Source organism: Corvus hawaiiensis, chromosome 5 (genome assembly GCF_020740725.1).
Source record: "Corvus hawaiiensis isolate bCorHaw1 chromosome 5, bCorHaw1.pri.cur, whole genome shotgun sequence".
NCBI classification, from domain to species: domain Eukaryota; kingdom Metazoa; phylum Chordata; class Aves; order Passeriformes; family Corvidae; genus Corvus; species Corvus hawaiiensis.
The window spans coordinates 61,346,468-61,368,003 of record NC_063217.1 but is presented as its reverse complement, the minus strand read 5'-3'; the positions used below and the strand labels follow the sequence as shown (position 1 = coordinate 61,368,003).

The 21,536-nt window shown below is 38.8% G+C and overlaps 1 protein-coding gene across 4 annotated transcripts in view; it reads left to right on the top strand.

The window, feature by feature from the left end:
* LRBA (LPS responsive beige-like anchor protein) overlaps window positions 1-21,536 on the top strand; it is a 373,995-nt gene that overhangs the window by 322,244 nt on the left and 30,215 nt on the right. For 3 of the 4 annotated variants that reach the window (XM_048304274.1, XM_048304272.1, XM_048304271.1), the window contains 4 exons: window positions 11,137-11,226; window positions 14,354-14,546; window positions 17,213-17,275; window positions 20,512-20,667. In XM_048304274.1, coding sequence (XP_048160231.1) covers window positions 11,137-11,226; window positions 14,354-14,546; window positions 17,213-17,275; window positions 20,512-20,667 — 502 coding nt within the window. The remainder of the gene's footprint in view (window positions 1-11,136; window positions 11,227-14,353; window positions 14,547-17,212; window positions 17,276-20,511; window positions 20,668-21,536) is intronic. The other variant, XM_048304273.1, reaches the window with a different exon arrangement.

Below are 21,536 nucleotides of genomic sequence, written 5' to 3'. Positions count from 1 at the left end.
CAAAAATTGTGAAGAATCAGCTTGGACATAGCATTTGGCTTGTTATTTGAATGTGCCACTTCTGATTATATGTAGAGAGAAAAGATAATTCTTTTATTTTCAACTTTAAGGCATATGGGATAAATTATTTTATGGATAATAGCTTTTAAGTGTTGTTCAAGATTAATATCTTTGGGTAGCTTTTATGCACCTTAGGTCTATCTCTTATGAGTCTTACTTTATTTTTAAATATTTACAGTTTGAGAGACTTCTGTGCCCAAAAGAAGTTACAAGGATGTTTAGTTTACGTGACCCCAGTTTCATGACAGCAGTAGCAGATCTGATATCTTATCCCAGAGAAAGCATTTTTGGCCACTCTTTTAGCTCTGTTCATGGTAGGAGTTAATAGCATATTTCAGCTCTAACTCAGCTGGAGAGCCCTGACAACAGTGAATCTTTCACAGAGTATAAACACGATTTGTATTTATAGCATAGTTAACATTTACTAAATAGTTGGGAAAACGATCAGTCTGGTTTTAGCAGGTTGGGCAACAGTCTTTGTTGTGGCTGTGATGAGTTTTAAATGTAGGATAAAATGGTTATAAAATAACTGTCACAGAGCAGTAAATTTCCGTGTGCTGAATTCGGTAAGTAACAAATACATGCAGGCAACATTCAAAGTACCGTAAAAACAATCTTTGAATTGTCTCTGGCTTAAGTGTGCTGCATGGATGGCATGTTTGGTGTTGTACAGCATGGGAACAGTGGGAAAAGCCAAATAAATGTTTAGCATTGGTCTCATTTTAATTACAAATCTATATTAAAATGCCCTTATATGGAACTGGAATGAAGAAGGCTGTATTTAAAGGAAGCATACTGATTTTGTGTCTAAGGAGAGGTGAACTTGGCAATGCAACCAAGCCCATGCCTTGGTCTTTTCCTGGGAAGTACCCAGAGCAGGATGTGTAACACAGGCAGGGCCTCCCATGAGGGCAAGTACCACAGCTCAATGAAATCAGCTTGTCTTGGGCATCAGGACTCTCCCACGAAAGGATGAAGTATTTCCTTCTGGTGAAAGGAGCATTAAATAACAGGAGCACCACTCCTGCCACCAGTTTGTATCAATTACCTATTCGTTCTCACATCTCTGCTCACATTGTGACCTGCCTGTGGTGTTGGAGTAAACGAGCAAAATGAACATAAGCAAATGCTTACTGTGATATCTTGGAGGTGTGGCACTCCTTTGATTCCATTCAGCCGGGAGTTTGATATGATGAATGGGGATTTATTGCCCTTTGCCTCAATGTACCTATTTACTGCAAGGCTTACAAACAGACATGAAAAGTATTCAGCCAAGTTCTGATCCAGAAAAATATTTTACCTTGTTGTTCTCCTTTTTCCTTCATTACAGAATAGATTCTAGTTTTACCTGCGGCTTCTGCTTCTCTATCCAGCAGGCAAAGAAGTGATATTTTAGAGTTAATTAAAGTAGGACTGAGATGCTCCATGTGTAAGGATTTAAAAAACTGGCTGGAAGTAGTAAAGTTTTTTGGAAGGAGGTGACTCCTATGAATTAGTTCTTCAGCTCTGCGTGCTTTTTTCCTCAGCTTCTGATTGAAATTCAAGGGATAGAAGTTTTCAGCACAGTCAGTTCCCTCACCTCTTCTTGCTTGACCTGTCTTGTGGATCTATCAGAGCCAGAGAGGTCTTGAGACCCCCTAGGCTCTTTACATTTTGATTTGTGCCTGGCTGGTCAGTCTCAGCTGACATATTTGTTGGTCAGCATTAAATAAGAAAGAGTAATCAAAAGATAAATAATGTATGGGTAACAGTGATGTTCATAATACTTCAAAAATAACTCCTTTTGATATAAATTGGTTCTATTTTGCAACTTTTTTTTCCTCTTCCATATGTGGAAAGGATGAGATATACTTGTATATAATAGCTAGAGTTATACACCAAGTCATTTAGCCTTGAATGAAACATGGAAGTGAACAGGCTACAGGAATTTTTTGTGTCATCAATATGCTTTGATTATTTGCAGGCTCTTTATGCTGTCCAAATGATACCTGTATTGTCTTCCACAGTAATTGGGAAATGAGACATTTTTGTTCTGAATGTTTTTTTTCTATGTGTTTATTGCAGCCCAGGGTGTCTGACTTGGGCATCAGTGTTCCCACTGTGTCCGTAGATGTGTGTGGTGTTTACTGACCAAACTTTGTTATTTTAGTTATTAGTTATATTTGATAAATAGCTGCTGCTTGAGTGAGAAAGCTTGTGGTCATGCCAAAGGTGTTTTCCTCAGGCAGTATCTAAAAGTCAAGTCTCAGTTAAATGTTACATTCTATTAAATAATAACAAAAAGTTTATTTGTTGCAGTAGAAAACTCTGAGATAGCATTGTACCCATAGTTTAGAAACAGCAAGTTTGGTCTTGTAGGTAGTAGTCATGAGAGTTTAAATAAATGTATTTCATAGCTTAGCAAAAGGAGTTATTTATTTCTTTTTCACAATTGTTACAGATTCTGAAAGGTGATCACTGAAGACCACTACATTTGGTTTAAACTACTGGTTTAAAGACCACTACATTTCTACATTTTTGATTTTTACTTCTGTGTGTTAACCTCCTTCCGACTGTTTTATTTTAATGAAGCTTTTTTATTTAATAAATAGAGATGACATCAGTGTTTAAGAAATTCTGTGGAATGTTAACAGATTGGAATTGATTACTTTTTTCCAGAGGAAGAAGTTTTATATGAGACAATTTGGGATTGTTAGGTATTTAGACGAGCAAATGAATAATGCCAGAAATTGAAGTTTGAGGGTATTGCACATGGCAGTGCCACTACTTTCTCTGTGGCAGTTATTGATTTTAAATGAAAGCAGTGAGTTGCTCTCTTGAAATCTTCAGCTGCCAGAGAGAGATGGGAAGCAATTTTGGTTGTGGTGCTCAAATAAAACAGAAGCTGTTGTATTTTTAAAAACTAGTCCCAGAGCTGCTTAGGATTTTGCTTGTACTGAATCCAGTTTTATTTGCAGGTCCTTACATTGATCTTAACTCCCTTTTTAGACTCTTTTCTCTTTTTATTCTGTCAGTCTCTTTGAAGTACTACCAGACCTGTTTTTGTAGTTCTAGTATTTTTTTATCTGCTTCTTTCCAGTAGCCAAAGATTTAGGTGTTTTGAATGAGCACATCAGTGCTCCAGACAGAGATACTGTTTGAAATTATCCATGAACCCAGTGCCTCTGAACATTATTGAGTGACATTTGTTTCTGTTGGTTGTGTCTGCTCTGACTAACTGGTTTCTTTCAGATTGGCAGCTGGGATTACGCTGCAGTAGACGGACAGCTGCGTGAGCTGGAGATTGCAGCCAGGCCAGGCTGTGCCTCTGTTTAATATGCCTGGAATGTATATATTCAGATTGGAGCAACTTGCACAGCCCTGAGGGGCTTCTATTTGTATTCTCACAAACTGTGATTACTTCCTGTTTTACTTCAATGACTGCCATGTAGTTGTCATACTGATTTGTCTGGACAGAAAGACTTCATTTTTTCTTTTTTCTCACAGAAAATTCCTTAATGTAGTTTAAGAGCTGAGTTAGTGTTTTTGTTTGTGAATATGTGGTAGAAGGCATCCTATGCTGTTCTCCTTTCTCCCCTTTTCTGATGTGAACAGAATAATTTATTATTCATATATTGACTCTCAAACAGCTTGAAGAAAAAAAGTAATCCTGATTAGGGTAACCTCTCCCCCTCCATGTATCTGTAGTAGTTAGTTAGACCAGTAACCAATCTCCAGACAATTCTGGTGTTTTCAGCAGGCAGAAGGAGGTGAAACTGGGGGGTGGTAAGATGAAAAGAAAAATATTATGTAGCAGATACGTTTCTTGCAAGGAAGGTACAAAGAAGGAAGAAAAAAAATGTTTAATTTCTATTTGATGGCTTTAATTTCTCCATATATCTGTTGGTTTCTTGTGTCATGAGGCACACAGTTTTGCAACAGACCTTGCTAACACATTGCAGCCGGCAAAGGTTGTGCACTTTTTGCTCCATCCCAAGTTGCTCATGTGCTCTAATAAGGCCCCCCTCTGCGGGCTGCTGACAGTATTTCTGCCCACGCTTCAGCTCTGGAGCCATAACCCTGAGGTACTGGGGTTGGAGCTGTACCTGCATTAGTGGGCAGCAACAGGTGCCTTCTGCACTCTGCTTGGTTAGCAGAGGGTACGTCACAAACACTCTGCAGTCAGGTTTAATGATACCTAGAGAACAGTACATAACTCTTGGTCTTGTAGTGTCTTTTCCATGGCCTTTCTTCTGCTCCATTCTCCTCCCTGCTATTTGTTAGATTTCAAAGCTAGTACAGACAATTTTTTAAAATTGGTATGTTAAGTGAATAGTTCAATGGGAAAACAAAATATAGAAGTGATTCGATACAAAATGTTTGATTTCTGAAGCCAAAACAAGAGAAATAATTTTCTGGTTTGACATGAAGAAAGTGGACTGCTCATTTTATTTTTAAAATAGCAAATGGGAGTGTGTGAATTTATGATACTAACATTTGAGTGCTGTGTTTTTTCTTTGGGTCAAGTGTAGTGCAATATCCCCAGGGCAGGTGTACAGTCAGCCAGTGTATACATTGCCTGTGTCAGAAAAGCATTTTGCCCATTTTTCACAATCTTGATCTAATGGGGATTGTTAGGGAACATGGGAGATGGTACTACAAAGAGCTTCTCTTTATAATCTTCTGCCTCTTTTCAGCAATTTTATCTGTTGTTATGAATTGTGCTTGCTCTCTGGCTAGTGTTATCTGTGTTTCTGTAGTCCTAGAGGAATTTAACTAAGAATATTCCTGTAGGGATGTAAGTGGCTCTCTCTGGTCAGAGGTGGTTTTCTGATCACTTGTTACCAGAGCTGGATTTTAATCACCGTCCCATGGGGAAAGGAGCTCCTTGGTTGGCTGCTAAGCCATTCAGCTTCCCTGTCTGAAGGGAAACCTGTCAAACGGTCTGTGTTCTCTGATGCTCTAAAGCAACATCTGGGTGGAAGGAAGGGGAAAGCAAGTAATCATAATTGCATATCAGTCAAGCCAATGGAAATCACTGAGGAACATGTGCATAAACCTTTTTGAATATTGAAAAGTGAGGTAGGAGCGGCAGAGAGCCAAAGTAATTACTTTTGCAAGGGCTGTTATTTTCTGGACATAAATACTGGGCAGAAATATGGAGGATGAACCCAAAACGTTTTCTGTCCCTGACACGTGTGCTGAAAGAATATGTATTACAATGCATGTTGTTATTTCACCTGGGGTTTCAAATGTTTGGCAACTAAATCTTAGAGATGTGGGAAGTAACTGGGAATACTTCAGTGCAGATCTGTAAAGGCCCTGAGAGCAGCCTCTCTGTAGCAAATGGTGAGGTTGTAGCTTGTTGTGCCCTCAGGCCAAGGCGTGCATTTTAACATGGGTGTGCTGTGCCCCTGGGCTCTTCAGACAGTTTGGTGTTTTGTGTCTGAGGAGGCATGATGAAAGCAGCTCTGAGCTAGTCCCTTTAAAGGTCTTTAAATCTGGAGTTAAATGGTGTATGTCTTGCCTTTTAACTATTATGGGCCTTCATTTGAGGATTTGAGTTCAAAACTGGAGACCGTTTCGTTCTTTCTCTGTGACACTCACTGCAGTTCCCCCTCCACCCGCCCTCCCTCATATTTAATTTTATAGTTCTTTCAGACATAAACATGAAAAAAAAGCAATTTTGACTTAGTTTCTGAGTGTTGCTGCAAAGAAAAGTAACAAACATCTGTTTTTACCTTAACTGCATCCATATGTTCAACCTCCCCATCACCCTCCTTCCCAAAAAATTTACAGCCGTATTTGGTGGGTAGTGCATACTGTTGAATTAACTTTCTTCACAGTTAGATGAGAGGGTAAGTTCAGAGGCTGAAAATAGCCATACCAAACAGTGGCCAGGAGCTACATTATAACTAAGCCAAGTTTTCAAGTTCTTTACTTTTCTTCTTTTAATTTGCTTCCCTATTCCCCTTCTCCCCTTCCCACCCCCCAAGAAAAGAAAAGATGATCTAGGAGACTTTTTTAGGAACAGGTAAAATCAGATAAATGTTAACTTATGAAATTTGCTATGGCTTTCATGCTTCTAAGTTAATTAACATTTGAAATACAATGATACATAAGTCTGTGGTTTGAGATGCATATTGTGTGAATTATTGTAAAAGGTTGCTTACCTTGTTTCATTTTATTACTTCTTGTTGTAGCATCTGGAACAATTCTGGCATTACCAAAATTTTGGTTTTGTAGATGATTAACAGGAAAAAGGCAGTTTTACTGAGATACTTGAAAAACAGTGAAATAAAATGTGGAATGATACTATGTTTTACTTTGTGGCACACATCTTGCTTTCAGCAGTAAATTTGTCAAGCTAAAGATCTCTTTCAAACAAAGGCTATGCCTTTCCAGTTGTATGGTGCCTTTAATAGATGTGAAACTGGTTGTGCAAATTTCCCAAGCATTTCTACCTACAGTCATCTGAATGGCTGCATGCTCCAGAGGGATCCAGCAGTGTGAGAACACATGCCCTTCCTCTACTGCTGGAGGAGCTGTCTGTCTCTTAGTAATACTGACTAATGCTGGTAGTACTTCTTTTCAAGAAAGCTCAGTTAGAAGCTGGGCTATAATTCATTAGAAAGGAAGTGGATGATGACTTTCTGACTGATGGGCATTTCACTGTATTTTCTCAGGTGAATGGTAGGTACTTTTCTTCAAAGGATATACTAATTATATCTCTGAGAAAAAAATTTCCTGCTCCTACCTGGTTTTCTTTGACAGGTTGAACAAAAGTCTGAGTGGCATCTGGTGGCTCTTCCTATTGTTATGTAAATTGAGAGAACAGGGATTAATTCCAGCTCCACCATCACATTTCTGCTGACAGAGGGAGGTCATCTTGCATCCTTCTGTATGTGATCCTTCTGACTGAGACATCAGAATGGGGAGTTGACATCTGGATTGACTTTGAATACAATCTGGGAAAAGGAAGGAACCATTTGGGGTTGCTAGTACACTCTCTTGGTCATTATTACAAAATGTGCATGCTAAAAAAAGAAACCTTTACTTTTTTTTTTTCTTGATAACTAGAAGGAATGCAGAAGATTTTTTTTTTCTGAAGTCTAGCCACTATGTCTAGACGTATTTGTCCAAGTGTTGTTGCCTTTACTCAACAGTTCTTCAAATTTCTTTTCGATCTCTGAAGACACCAGTAAAGATGACGTACAGATACCAGTACCTGTGCTTTTATGTTCTGTGTACAGATCTGATGTTTTATGAAACCTTGTTAGCTGTGGTAGAATGTGGATTTTTCCCAGTTCTGTTGTCTATAAGGGAAAGATTGTGTCGGGGCTATTGCAGTCCTGGAACTGTAGGTGCTCATCTTTTTTGGAATGACCAGATGGAACCTAATGAGTCTAAAGGACTTATTTGTGCTGGAACTGTAAATCACAAACTCCAGCTAGAAGATAAACAGGGATGTAGAAACTGTCTGTTAAGACTGAAAACAGAGAACTTGTGATCCTCTGAGGCAGGCTTTGGCAAAATCATTGTCCCATTGGCCAGCAGCTTCACCAGGTCTGACAAACACTGTATGAAAACAGACAATGCCTCTTGATGGTGGGTTGAGTAGAGTACTTTATACTTGTTCTACATCAGTTTGGGCTCTTGTAATGATGAATGTATTTGAAATACTCTGCATCAATGTGATGAGTTGTGTTTCTTTTTCCCTCACTATTGGTGCTATGTAAGAGTGTGTAGTTTCCAGAGGAATTAAAAGACGTACCAGATTCCATGGTTGGGACAAAATTGTGACTCTCTTTAAGTGCTGAACATGGGCATTAGGGAGTGAAAGTTTTCTGTATTGATCATAAGTCCGTATGCAAGGAAATTAATAAATCTAAAGCTTATTATTTCCTCACTTTATCTATTCTCAGTTCTAAATCAAATGCCTGGGAGCTGTGCTTCAAGAATACTTTATTAATTTTTGTAGTGGTTTTGGTTCAAAATATTCATTACTTACTTATTTTCCTTCTGTGAGATAAGAATTAGGAGAAAAGCAAAGCAGGCACAAACCTTAAACAGTTGCAGTACAATGAAAGAGTTTTATTACTAATAGAATTAAAAGTAAAGAGAAAATAACAAAACAAAATTAAAGCAAATCCCCCCCCCCCTCCAGCACTTCTCTCCTTTTACCCAGCTCACACAGGGGATAACAGAACATGGGATGTTAGTCAGTGTTTTAGTTCTTGAAAAGTCTCTCTCTTATGCTTAAGGAAAAAAGGGTTTTCCTTCAGTTGCACGTGGTTCCCAAACTGCCACTAACAGCAGATCCGCCCGGAAACAATCAGTCTGCTGTGTGTAGAACATCTCTTCCATGAAAAATCTCACAGTTCCTTCACACTACAAAACGTGGGCCATCACATGGGGTTATTCATCTTTTTAAGGATAAGTTATTTTGGCCTGCACACAAAGGCTTTTCTTCGCCACAAGTCTCTAACAGCCTCTTACTACTTCTATATAGCCTGGCATAGGCATTCTTCACAATCTTCATAGGCACACGAAGATACTCCATCCCCCCATGTTCTTCAAATGGATTAAAGAGACAAACAGTTTGTGGTATTACAGTTTCTTATCACGGCATGCAAGAAGGTTTCTTTTAAGCTGCGCGCCAGAATCGCGGCACCGCCCTCTTTTCTCCCGTCGCCATTTCCAGCTCCGTCTCCCGGGACTCACTTTCTCTTTCTCTCTGACTCTGGAGCCGCCATGTTGAAGAGTGTCCTTGTTTAGGCTTTACGGTGGAGAAAGCCTTGCTCCCTCTGTGCTGCTGGCTGTGTAGTGTCCTCTTCAGTTCAGCATGAAGTGTGCTGGCTGCAGACAGGAGGCTCTGCCGGCTCCCGTTGACTCCGCTGGCTCCGCATGGAGAGGAGAGGGACCCGCCTGTCCCCAGAAGCCGCGCTGGATGGGTTTAGCTGTGAGCAGTCCATGGCTGGTTTTAGCTGCCTGCGGCTCTGGGACAGTCCCCCCAGTGACCCAGGGTCCGTGCCGCAGCGTTGGGAAAGGGGGAAAGGGGCAGTGGCCCCAGCCCGGTGGGGCCGGGAGGCTCGGAGCCCCCCCCACCTCCCAGCAGGGGAGCTCCGACAAAAAGGGGAAGTCCCGCCTTTCGGTGCGGTTTAAATATGTAAATTGTGAGAAGCGTAATTGGTCTTAAAGACTGTCCATCAACTCAGGGTCAACCCAATACATTTTAAATAATTTATTGGAGATATGTTTAATAGGAAATAAATAGTGGATTCTAAAGACTGTCAATTTTTACTAAATATTTTAACAAGTATAGAGTAACTGGCAGCCAGGACAGTCTGCATCTGGTCCTTCTGTATTCTTTTGGCCCTACCCTTAGTGCGCGGCAGAATTCCCATTTGCTAATAAAAATATGCCACTTAATCTGCAAGTAGGTGTAGACAAATCTTTTTACAATCTGCATGTTTTGAAACAAACAGCATTTTCTGGAGAGGGTAGAGCTGCTGACCAGTTCCTTCGTTAATGCTTCCATGTCTTAAGAGACCTCAAAGCTTTTGTGATTCCTTTGATATCTTGAGTCACAAACCCTCAGATTTGAATTTTAATGCAGCATGTCTCATCAGCAGGAAGGAGACTCATGTAGTCTTACTGAGCTTTAGTGCTTCATGAGTCTAATACTGCTGTTCCTCAAAAAGTGCTCACTGCATCACAGTGTGTGTATGTCAGATTTCAGCCAGCTTTTTGATAAACTTACTTATTCACCAGTTCTTTGAAGATTATGGTGCTTCCCAGAGTGGGCAAGAGTGTTAGAATCTGTTCACAGACTAATTTTGACTCCTGCTCTGGTGAGTTCAGATGTTTCAAAAGCCCTGCCAAATGTAATAAGGTCAGGTGTTCTGGATGGCATGTTTACTATCAAAAGGATGATTATTTTAAGGTCTCAGGTGCATTCTACTTTTAGCTCTGTTATTGCTGTAACAGGAGAACATTGTGTGTCCTAGTAATGGTCTTTATTATTACCTAAACCAGTTGTTTGTAAGAATAAGGTCAGCATAAGTCCACTGCCTCAAAAATTTTGAGTGGCTAAAGTAGAACAGGAAATATAAGTGTAAGGAGTCTTAAGGAAGGTTGAACCATGAAAAAGAAGAATTAGAGGAAAATACCTGAGGCATCAGTCCATGTGCAGCCTGCTAAACCATAGCAAAGGCCAGGTGATTAGTTTAGCTCACAATGAAAGAGATGTAAACTAAGTTGAATGATTTGAGATTTTCTGTGATATCAGCCTGTTTCTGTGAATGGTGCAGGGGGCCAGCCTGACAAGAGGTAACTTGTTGAATTTTGGCTGCTTGGTGTTATCTTTAAACCAGTGGGCCAAGAGGTGTCAGCATGGAAAACTAGCTGGACGTGCCTAGGGCAAGACGTATAAGTTCACAGGTTTCAGCATAATTATTTTTAAGAAATGACTAAGCATAATATTTTCATGTATTTCCTATGAAGAAAGTACTTAAGCATATTGCTGAAGATACAGAGAAACTTTAAAAACCCCCTTGTATTACACCTTCATGTTCTCCTTTAGTGTTACTGTTGGTATTTAATGCATCCTAACATTGTTTGCTCTTTTTGAATAAACCTGGAAGTAAGAATAAAAGCTCAGTATTGCCTTTCTTGTAGTTACTGCTGTGAAATGGAGCAATGGAGTTTAACGTACAACACTTAATACCTACAGAAACTTTTTAGAAGTTAACTTTTGTTTTTGAGTTATGCTACAAACAGGATAAGCCAGTGTTAGAAAGGAAAAATTGAGCCAATAAAGAGGGTTTCTGATTATAATAGCTTGTTTCTGTTTAATATCATTGAGCAGGATGAGGTTTTGCAGAGTTTCTCATGGAAATAGCATCCACGGCACTAAAATGATTACCTCATTCTTAGTACCAGTGCCAAGCACTTAGCCCCACAGTGAACACACGGGGTTGATTTTCAACGTGAAACAAGCCAGAAGTGTGGAATGACATTTTCAGGTGACAGTTATGGTTCTATTGCCTGTAATTAGCACCTCTTAACATGCAAACCTGCCTGTGCCTTTTCCAGGCTGTGGAAGCTCAAATAAGAAGTTTTGGACAGACCCCTTCCCAACTACTCATAGAACCACATCCTCCACGAAGTTCTGCCATGCAGGTGGTAAGTGCCATGTTAACTCTTTGCGACCTGCCTTTGTGCTCAATTCCTTTGCCATCTTAACTTTGCAGAACTGGACACTTTCACTTTGCTTTTATGTGGTTGTGGAATTATGTTATTAAAACCAGCAGATGAGTTACGATTTGGTAGGAGTTGTATGCAGTGCTTAACTGTTTTTTTATTTATTGCTGAAAGGATTGCATTGATTTCTAGTACAGGCTTTTTTTTTTTGTCAGTGTAATCTAGGAACACTTCATCAGTTGATTTTGTTAATACCATACCTGTACAGGTGAGAGCCAGTCATTGTGGAGACAATTTAGTTAATCTTTGGCAGATTCCTCAAGAAGCTTGGTTTTAGGAGGTGGAACTTCCTTGTCTTTTCCCCCAGGCATAGGTTTTCCCCTAAAACCAGGATTACTAGGAATTCATGAGCTGAAACTTACATAGCAAAGAATGTGACTAAATGTGTTTTGCAGTAAAGCTAGGGTGATAAAATTTAGGCAGTGAGCATTAACATGCTTTCCCTTTTACCTCTCTTGTGTCTAATGTAATTTTATTATACAAACAATTATTTTATTACTGATTACTCTTCATATCATGTTGTGTGGAGTCTGTGGATTTGAAATACCGTTTGTGTTGTCATAGGTCCAGAACTAAGGATGTTAAGTGATATTCTGACAAGTGGAGCAAATGGTCTGCTAATTCCCAAGGTTTTCAAAAGGTTACATTCCCTTATTGTTAGGATGGACATTTTACACTGCAATATGAAAAAAAAAGACATGTCTTACAGGATATACAAGAAGAAAATATGTCCTACTTGAGCAGGCTAAGGGTATTAGTTTTAAAACGTATCTGAAGTGCAGAAGGTTTTAGAAGATTACACAGAAACGTGAAATGTTTCCGAAGTATCTTACAAACCTTGTGATGCAGGAGTCTGAGAAGTGTAAACTTCCTTGATAAACTGAGCTACTGGCCTTTCTCAAATGCATCCCGTGTGTACCTGGGAGCTGCTCAGCTGCCTGTGTCCCATGGCCAGGTCCCAGCCTACAGACCATGGCAGGGACTAGTGTGTGTGTTTCAGAAGAGCCCTGCTAACAGGGATGTTGGGGAGCCCAGATACTCCCATCATGCAGCCACTTGCCATTGCCATATGTGTGTCCGTCTGTCATGGTGCCATGCACTGAGCACTCACTCTAATTTAAATGGATTTGTTTCAGGAAGAGGAGCAACTCGAGAAGTTGATTATTGATGTGTTAGTCAGAGCCATTGTTATATAAATAAATCTGATACTGGGAAGCGGTTTGTGTGGTTTTATCATAATATTTTTTATGGTGCTGAATTAGTGAAGATTTAGTATGTAACAGAATCAGTTAAAATCTACGAAGTTAGCTGTTTCTAACTCCTGTGGTTTTTTGGGCTGGGGTACACCCAGGAAAAAAAACCCCTTAGTTCTTCACTTGCTGGTTTTGTTAATATTAATACATGTTTTCGTAATAGCTCTGTATTAAGTGGTTTTAAAAGTAGTATTCCTGGAGCTGAAATACAATAAGGATATCTTTCCTGTCATAGTTTTGAATTATTTCTAGTTGCATTATTTACTGAGTTTTGTTTTCATGTGTGTGCATGAATGCAGCTGAATTGGAAGTTATCACGTGCTGTGTTAAGTGCACAAGCCATAATATACACCAGGTGTAGTAATTAGCAGTCACATGAAGGCTGCCTATTTGTCTGGTTTTGCTGCTGTTGCTGTATCCCCTTGTGTTTTCAACCATCAGATAGCTGGATTTAATTGAGGCCACATCAGATGAGGCATTACTGACACCTTTAATTGAATGAGCATCCAGGGAGGATTAACTCATAATATTGATTGGCTTTTAGCCACTTGCTCAGAAGGATGTCTGGGTAGCTTATTAGTTGCTTTTATTTACACCTTTATGCAAAGACTGTAAATAGGAATTCATAGTGCAATATGTTTTTCTAAGTACTCTTAATAACTTTTTAAAAAGGAGTGATAATAAAAATGCAAATGTATTTAATATTTTTATTAGTTCTGTATAAATATACATTAAATGTATGCACTTACATACACACATATGTAATGAAATACTGCAGGTGGAAAACAGCCCAAGGACACTTCATTAGTATTCTAATTTGGTTATTAGAAAATTAGAAATACTTGAGCAATGTGGCTACTGGTGACCAGGGTGATTGTATCTCTGCATTTCAATGGGGTTCTCCTTTTTTTCAGATGTACCACATAGTCATAAACCCATTAGGTGTTGGTTTTTCTCCTTACATTTGATATCCATATCTAAGGTCTTCAATATTTTGTTTTGACATTTGCAGTATTCTGAGAGAACTTAGTTTAAAAGTTAATAAACTTTTCAACTTACAACTACAAAAACTAAAACCTGAAAAATTATGTTGAAAATGAGAGTCTGGATTCATTCCCTCGCTTTAGCATTTCTGGAAACAATGCAGGATAGTGTCTGTAATCACGTCCACTTTATATTCTTTACAACTGCATTTAATTATGTTTGTCCTTTGAAACACATTTGCAGTGAAGTCTTCTACTTTGCATTCATAAATCTTATTTTTGTGCACCAGAAATATATACAGAACATATATCTAGTGTATGTGTGTATCTGTTTATTTTAATGTGCTTTCATGTTCTCATCTGGCTTGTAAAGAATTACAGTCTGCCAATTTAATGCAACTTGAGACAATCTCTGAGAGCTAGAATTTCTTTTGCTCGCTTTTTTTGTGTTTCCCTCCTGGTTTGGCCTTGCTTTCCTTGACGTACTATCTCTGCAGATGTGAAGGAGAATTCTTTTGGCAGAGATAGGTGATTGCAAATTTATAGTTTAATCTGCTGTGATCTGAAGCAAAGTCTGTATACAGACACGCTGTGTTCAACAGGGCCCTGAGATTAATAGGGTACATGAAGGGTTTTCTGCCTAAAATGGTTATTTCCATAAGCCTGTCCACTATTACTGCATTTGCTTTTCTACTGCAGCTTCTATTGGATGCTGTGTGTTTTAATCCAATCTTCCTTCTCTTGTCCTGTCTCTTCTCCTCCCCGTGTTCTCTTTTCCTGTGTATTTGGGTTCTTGTCATGTGCACTCAACAGTATCTCCTCCTGCAGAGCCCCTTGATGTTCACAGAGCAAGCCCAGCAGGACGTTATCATGGTCCTGAAGTTTCCGTCCAACTCCCCGGTCACTCACGTGGCTGCCAACACCCAACCCGGCCTGGCCACTCCTGCTGTGATCACGGTCACTGCAAACAGGCTCTTTGCTGTGAACAAGTGGCACAGCCTCCCTGGTAAGTACATTAAAGCAAGAAGCCTGAGAAGCCCCTGACATCCAGCAGCACTTCTCTTGTCTTAGCAAAATTTGCTGACGAACTGTTGTAGGTTTAAAGTGAAAAAAGCAAATCCGGTTCATTGACACAGCAGGCTCTTCACACGTGGGCTTAATTTCTCATTAGAAAGGTAATTTGAGCTATTGTAGTAAGATGTGTAGCACACTAAATGTTTGTAAAAACAATATGTTGCTTTCCAGGCCATCGGGCACCATGGAAGGAGACAAAACCGTCCATCACTATTTGGTCATGACAAAGGCATACTCTTCCTCTTAAATTTGTTGTTCAGTCAGTTGGGGGCCTGAACCATATCATGCCAAAGGCAGTTTTAAAGCATGTAAAACTTGTCTGAAATCTTCTCTTCTATCTTTTTCTTGTTTATTATAAGCACCCAATGAGAATTAGGAAATAAAATATATGGGAAGTCTTATCTTAAACATCCCAAAATTACTAGGTGATTATGTATTGTCAGTATGAAAGGAAAACAAAATAGCCATTTCCATAGCAACTAATAAAATTAATTTTCCTTTAAAAGTGTGCTGTAGTTGAGAATATAATTCTGCTTTTAATTCTAATATTCTCCAATCTTAAAGACATCCATCCTCCTTTCCCTGACTACGGCAGTCTTAGGCCCAAGCCATCAAAGGAAGTTATTTCAGTGCAATGCAGTATATTTGTTCAAAGGCTTTTCAAGAAAGGGGGAAAAAAAGACCTTCTACTCAAATAACTTAAATAGAAGATACACCAGAGAAATACGTACATGGTTGAAATTCCTGCTAAGAAATCTTGACCCATGGTCCCTGATTACTTTTTGAAAAAAGCCAGATGACTCCCACACTTTTTTACTAATTCTTACAAATTACCCCTCAAATAGAAACATCTATGTATTATTTCACCAGCCCAAGAAGTGCTTCAAGAGAAGGATGGGAAAGAAGGGGGGAAGGGAGACTTGCCTAAGATAAGTTGTGATGAAGAACTATTTACAGGGCTCCCAAGATTTCTTTGAAAGGAGGATGACAGTATCTTCTCATACTTTGGATGTGTGACCTTGGGCATATAATATTCAAGGCTTTTAAAAAATGGCCTTTGTGAACAAACAACAGTCATGGGAAGAAGAAAATGTTCAAAAGTGGTAGGAGTTGATTTTGATTTCAACACAATTCTGCTGGTTGATGATCCATGAGCAAGCAACCAGTTTGGTGAGTGTTCAACTGGTTTGAGTTGAACAGAGCTTTCAGATTTTTCAGGGTTTTCCCTCACCTCTGAAAATCAGAACAGTAAGCTGTGCTTTTGAGTTGCTATTTTTTCATTTAGAGGCATTTTACACTTGTCTTGCCAGTACAAAGAATTCAGGAAAACCCACAGATCAAGACAAACAAAAGCCAACCAACAAAAACCCAAGAAAAAATCACCTCACCCCACTGCTGTGAGAGCACACATCAGTTGCTGGCTGTTAATAGAGTACTATGCTTAAGATATCTGGGTGTGGACTCCTCAGCCTTTGCTATTGTTGACTTACAATTTTATACCGAAATGGGATCTCCTAGGGTGAGAGGGCAGGTATCATTACTTCTCCATATCCCCTGCTGTGGGCTTAGCATTGTCTTTGCTAATGAGGCATCATGATAAAAAAGTTAAGTTGCCAAGTGACCAGTTGTCACTAATGTGTAATTAAAAAGCCCATTCCTGCCTTTGAATATGAATTTGGTGGCTTTGCTGACATCTAATGGCACTGGTACCCAGCAGGATGCTCTTTTTCCTCACGCAGATTTCATGTGTTGTTCTGTGTTGGTGTTTCATTGCAGTGGAACTTTGAATTTACTTATGAATCACTTATTTAAGGAATCCTTGTACTGACACTAGTTTTTATATTAAGCTGTGGATGGTATGTAGAAAAATCATAGGTGTAAGTATATATCCCTTCCAAGAAGGTATTGTTGGCTATTGGCGGGGATTGGGGAGGAGTTTGTTTGTTTTTTTGTAGTGAAGCTGTGGAATAAAAAGGCTTTCTTTTTACCCCTGCAAGAGAAGTCAGTGCTTAAACATTTTACTGGTATGCCAGGTGCTCAGATGAAATGTGTGTCGGCAGAATTAATATATTAACTTCTATACAAACTTGCAAATAAATGGGTTTTGGTGATGGATGAATCCTTAAATACTGGCTGACTATGAGACGACTACGAGATTTCCCTCTCTGTGTCATAAACTAACTTCTAAAAAAAAAGTCCTTTGTACTTCAGTTGTTCAAAGCAGTGCTTTAAAAAGTAAAGAGGAAAATAGTATTTGCTACAGTCAGCAGATGGTTGTCACATTTTGTTTTCAGTCCTCTTTACCACTTAATTTTGTTTTGTTGCGACAGGAGAGGTTGCCAGTAAAGCATCTGCTAGAGCTTATGGCTCAGGACCAGAGCTGCTGCTGATGGCATACATTCAGAATAGCCCTAATCTAAAATAAATGTTTAATAAGCAGCCTGTGAAAGCACCTGGAATTATTTTTTTTCATTCACTTGATGCAGAAGAATCTTGAATAGTTAAAAAAAAAGGGCATAGCTGTGATTTATAAAATATATGTGGCTTCATGTATTAAAAAAAATGCAAAGTTTTAAAATCTTCTTTCCTGAATTCCAGCTCATCAAGGTGCTGTACAAGACCAGCCTTACCAGCTGCCAGTGGAAATCGATCCTCTCATAGGTCTGTCACTTCCTTCTCTCTTTGCGATTCATTAAGCTCTGTATGGTGGCCCTGAAGTGTAGATTACGGTTGTTTTTCACTTGCTGGTTGCTGGGAATGGAATTTTCCTGATAAACCATTTGCATGCAAATTGGAATGCAATGAGCTGTGGCTATGCTGGTATTTCATCAACTCCCCCTCGTTGGTTTGCCTAATTTGAACAGGCCTAGGACGCGTGTCAGTGAAAATTAATATGGATGCTGTAATAATGTGTGATTGAGAATGTGCATGAAGTACTGTCAGGATAATATTGGATCTTTTCATCACTCAGACTTGTTGATGAGCAGGAGCGAGGCACGTTATGATGAATCGGTGCACTGGTAATGTGATGGAGCTCCTTTGCTGAGGAAATTTTCATAATAACAGTGGGGTTCTTAACTGCACCGTGTTGTGAAAAATAAAACCGTGGTGCCAGAGTTTCATCATTAAAGGAGATCAATCCTTTCTTCATAGACCTGCTGTTCAGGCTGAGGGGATTAATGCGTAATTGCAAAGCAGTTTCAAAGTTGAAATATATTGCCCACTCCAGTTTAGTGTTGAGGTATTAGTATTCATTTTTCAAGGGTATTGCATCTTTTGATCAGCTTTACTAGTTAAATTTGCATGTGTTTTTCTTTTATTGAAAAGGGGTGGAGGAATGTCTTTCCTTTATTTAATGACTCATTGTAATAGATTCAATTCATGACTTTTTATTATGGAGGTTTATCAGTTCGTATAGAGCTGATTTTTCTATTAGCAGGATTAGAGTTTGGTCAGTTCTTTCATTACAGGCCCAACTTTGGGGAGTGCATACTTGGAGTCTGTAGCATGGCGAATGGAGCCTTAAACGCAATGAGAAAAGAAAAACTCAGGTACCTAACACCAAAACAGAAACTAGTTGTAGGACAGGAGCAAAGAAGACAGGATTCGGTGCCCACCAATTCTGTTAGACTTCAAGCTTAGTTTGAAACCAGCTATTTCAGGGTGGTTTAACTGAAAAAGAAGTGGTGTGGCCAATTGTAGGAGCAAGGAAAAATCAGAGCAAAAATGAACTTGCCTGGATAGGTTAGAATGATGGGTCTGTCAGCCAGTGAGAATTAATTTCAGAACAAATGTCCATATCCCAGTAGGAACTGTGATGTTTCCATCTGTAGATGCAGACTCTTCCTGTGTAGCCATTTTGCTGGGTAAGCTCTAGGATAATTAAATCAGGAGCAGTGGGAGCGTATGAAACCATTTTATAGAGCTGATAAAATTGAAGTGTTTTTCCAAAGTATCTAAAATCAATCCTCATCTGAATAATGCAATAGTTATTATGAGGAGGATACGTGCTGTAACTCTCCTTTCCTTCTTGAAATAGATTTTATCCAAAAAATGTTTGGGGCAGGAAATGTATGTTCTGCTTTAAAACCTGCTATCAAGTAGATCTTAGAAGTGTAAATAAATATTACCAAAAAACCCCAAATCACGTTGAACTTGTCTGATCTTTTTTTTTTTCATCTTGTGTAAAACGTAGAAGGAAATAAAATTATTATTATCCTTTTTATTTTTTCATGATTTTAAAATTAAAATTCCATTTTCAGGTTTGCCTTCAGTTTACAAAACACTTTGGCTTTTCTTTGGTACAAAGGCCTTTAAAATTAATGTTAACATTCTGAAAAACGGTTTAATATTCCCTTCTTACAGTAGATCTCAAATCAGCCTTGTGATTACACTGGACGTAGTTTAAAAGGTTTAAGGCTTTCTTTGTCATTGCTAAGCAGCATCATTGGGGGCAAGCAAGTAATTATGTAGGTAATATTAGAGGTTTTTAATTGTGGCTAGACACATTTACCTAGAAATGGCACCTAAGAGGACTACAAAATTACACTTTATGGTTATAGCAGGAATCTTGTTGCTGTCTTAGTCGTAAGGAGGGATTCCTGCTGGTGCACAGGAAGACATAAAACAGCAATGTCTGAGAAGACATATATCCTAGATCTTTTTGAGGTGAAGATTTTGGAGGCCTTATCCCCACTGAATTAGTTGATCTGTATGTTTTTTGAGGTTCTTTTGCTGCTGTTTTGTCATACAGAATGTTCACTTATAATGTGGTGTTGTTACTCTTTAAGTGGCCCCAAGAGCAATGAATGCCACATTTGTGTTACCTGCAGCGAGCAAGTGGCAACACCTTGCTAAATTATTTGCTACCCATATGGACAAGACAGTATCAACATTTTAAACATAGCAAAAGCATAAATAAATGAAGTATTTGATACAGAGTAAATGGAATATACCCAAGGCTTAGGAAATAGCTGGTCTGTGAGAATGGAAAGGAGCCAAAGAGCAAAGAGTAAAGCAGAGCACAGGAACAGGACAGAGGCAGGTCTGGAAGACCACCTGGATGGAAGTGATGGTGCTCCAAGCAGTTGGCAGACAAACCCAGGAGAAATTACTTGCCTGAGATGGAAATCAGGTTCCCTCAGGAACAAAGCACACTGAAAGTTTTTCTGACAGTGTAGGATTTTCATGATAGATATGGACAGGGACATACATATAAGAACAAAATATAGTATGAAATATGTTGTCACTAATGGATTCCTGTCCATTCTGTGCGTTCTCAATGAAAGATTATCTCAGGAAACAAAACATCAAGTGATCAAAGTAGGGCAGTTATATTCTCCCAGCCCTAAAGTTAATTGTGGAGATAAGCTGGTTAATTTTTGTGCCATGCTTAAAAAATGTAAACAGTACTGATGTTCACTGTTTTGTTTTTTTTCAAAAGGCAGTGCTTGCAATGAAGTACAACTGATATACAATTTAAAATCATGATCCTTTGTGTGCTACATTTGAGCCACTATGTGGTTTGTGTATTGTCTTATCATTACATTCCTTTGCTTTGTAATTTTTAATTTCTTATACTAGAAGAAGTAGGGAAGGAATCTTATTACATTTTTGTGTACCGTTGGCTGTGTGCAATCTTCCATTTATTTCTCAGCTGCATTTCACTTAAAAAGAGGCTTTCTTCTATTTTAGAATATATACTACAAGGAATTAGCATTGTTCCCAGAAGTGTCATGAGTATTTCATAGTAGAATCAGAAAGAAAGCGTCCCTGCCACAAAAAACAAGTAACCGATGTGAGAAATGTATTTGGTGTGGATGTAAGTTTCTAAATTGTATTTTTGTTCTGTGAATGTGGAAGGTAAAATGTCTTGGTTTGTATGTTTTTCTGTTCAGCCAGCAATACAGGTATGCACAGAAGGCAAATCACTGACCTTTTAGACCAAAGCATTCAGGTACATTCCCAGTGTTTTGTCATCACCTCTGACAATCGTTACATCTTGGTCTGTGGCTTCTGGGACAAGAGTTTCCGTGTTTATTCTACTGACTCAGGTAATGTATTTTTTAAGTGTGGAGGCAGCCTAAAAGATTTTTTTACTGTTCATAATCAGCCTACTGTTTCAAATAAAAAATGAGGAGAGGAGAGGGTATTTATTCCCCTATTAATATTTGGCAAATCTTTCCTTACCTACTGCTGCCTTGTATTTTGTGCTATCATTTTTGTGAAATGATGGCAAATGTGAGAGAAGGAACTCTTGTTTAAACTGAATTTTACTTCAAACTTATAGGACAAGGATGCCTGTTCTTGCACTGTAGTTTTCACAGGTGAGAGTTTGTGTGAAGCCTTGCATACCAGGAGAGTTAATTACTCTTAAAGTGTTTACTTGAATTTAACTCTGGTTGGTTTTTACCACCAGAGAACTGGGTTTTTTAGGAAATAAAGGCAAGTACTATAGAACAAGAAGAGAAGTCTTGAAATCTGGTGAAAGAATACTTATAAAAGCCTTTAAAAGCTATGCCATACTCGAAGAATTGATTTGGAGCCACTGAATTCTTTTATATAACATAAACTGATCGATATAATGGGCAGCAGTTAAATTAGTCTGTCAGCAGGAGTGTGTCCAAACCATTGAAGTCATGCATGTGCCATGCGAAATAGAAAAGAATCTTTCAGTGTAGGAGCTACAGGAATTTAAAAGCCGTGGAACCCCAGGAAAAACTAGGTATTATTTTTTTTTTTTCCCTTTCATTATCTTATAATGGAAATAGCGACCTCACTGCAAGGTACTTCTTTGGGATTAATGACCCAGTGTGGTTAATGTGTGTGTGCCATCAAGCTTTCCGGTAGGTTATTAATCCCTAGGGAGCATCCTACATGTTTGTCATTGTTTCTTAAATATATTAGTTAAGAGTGTTTTTCA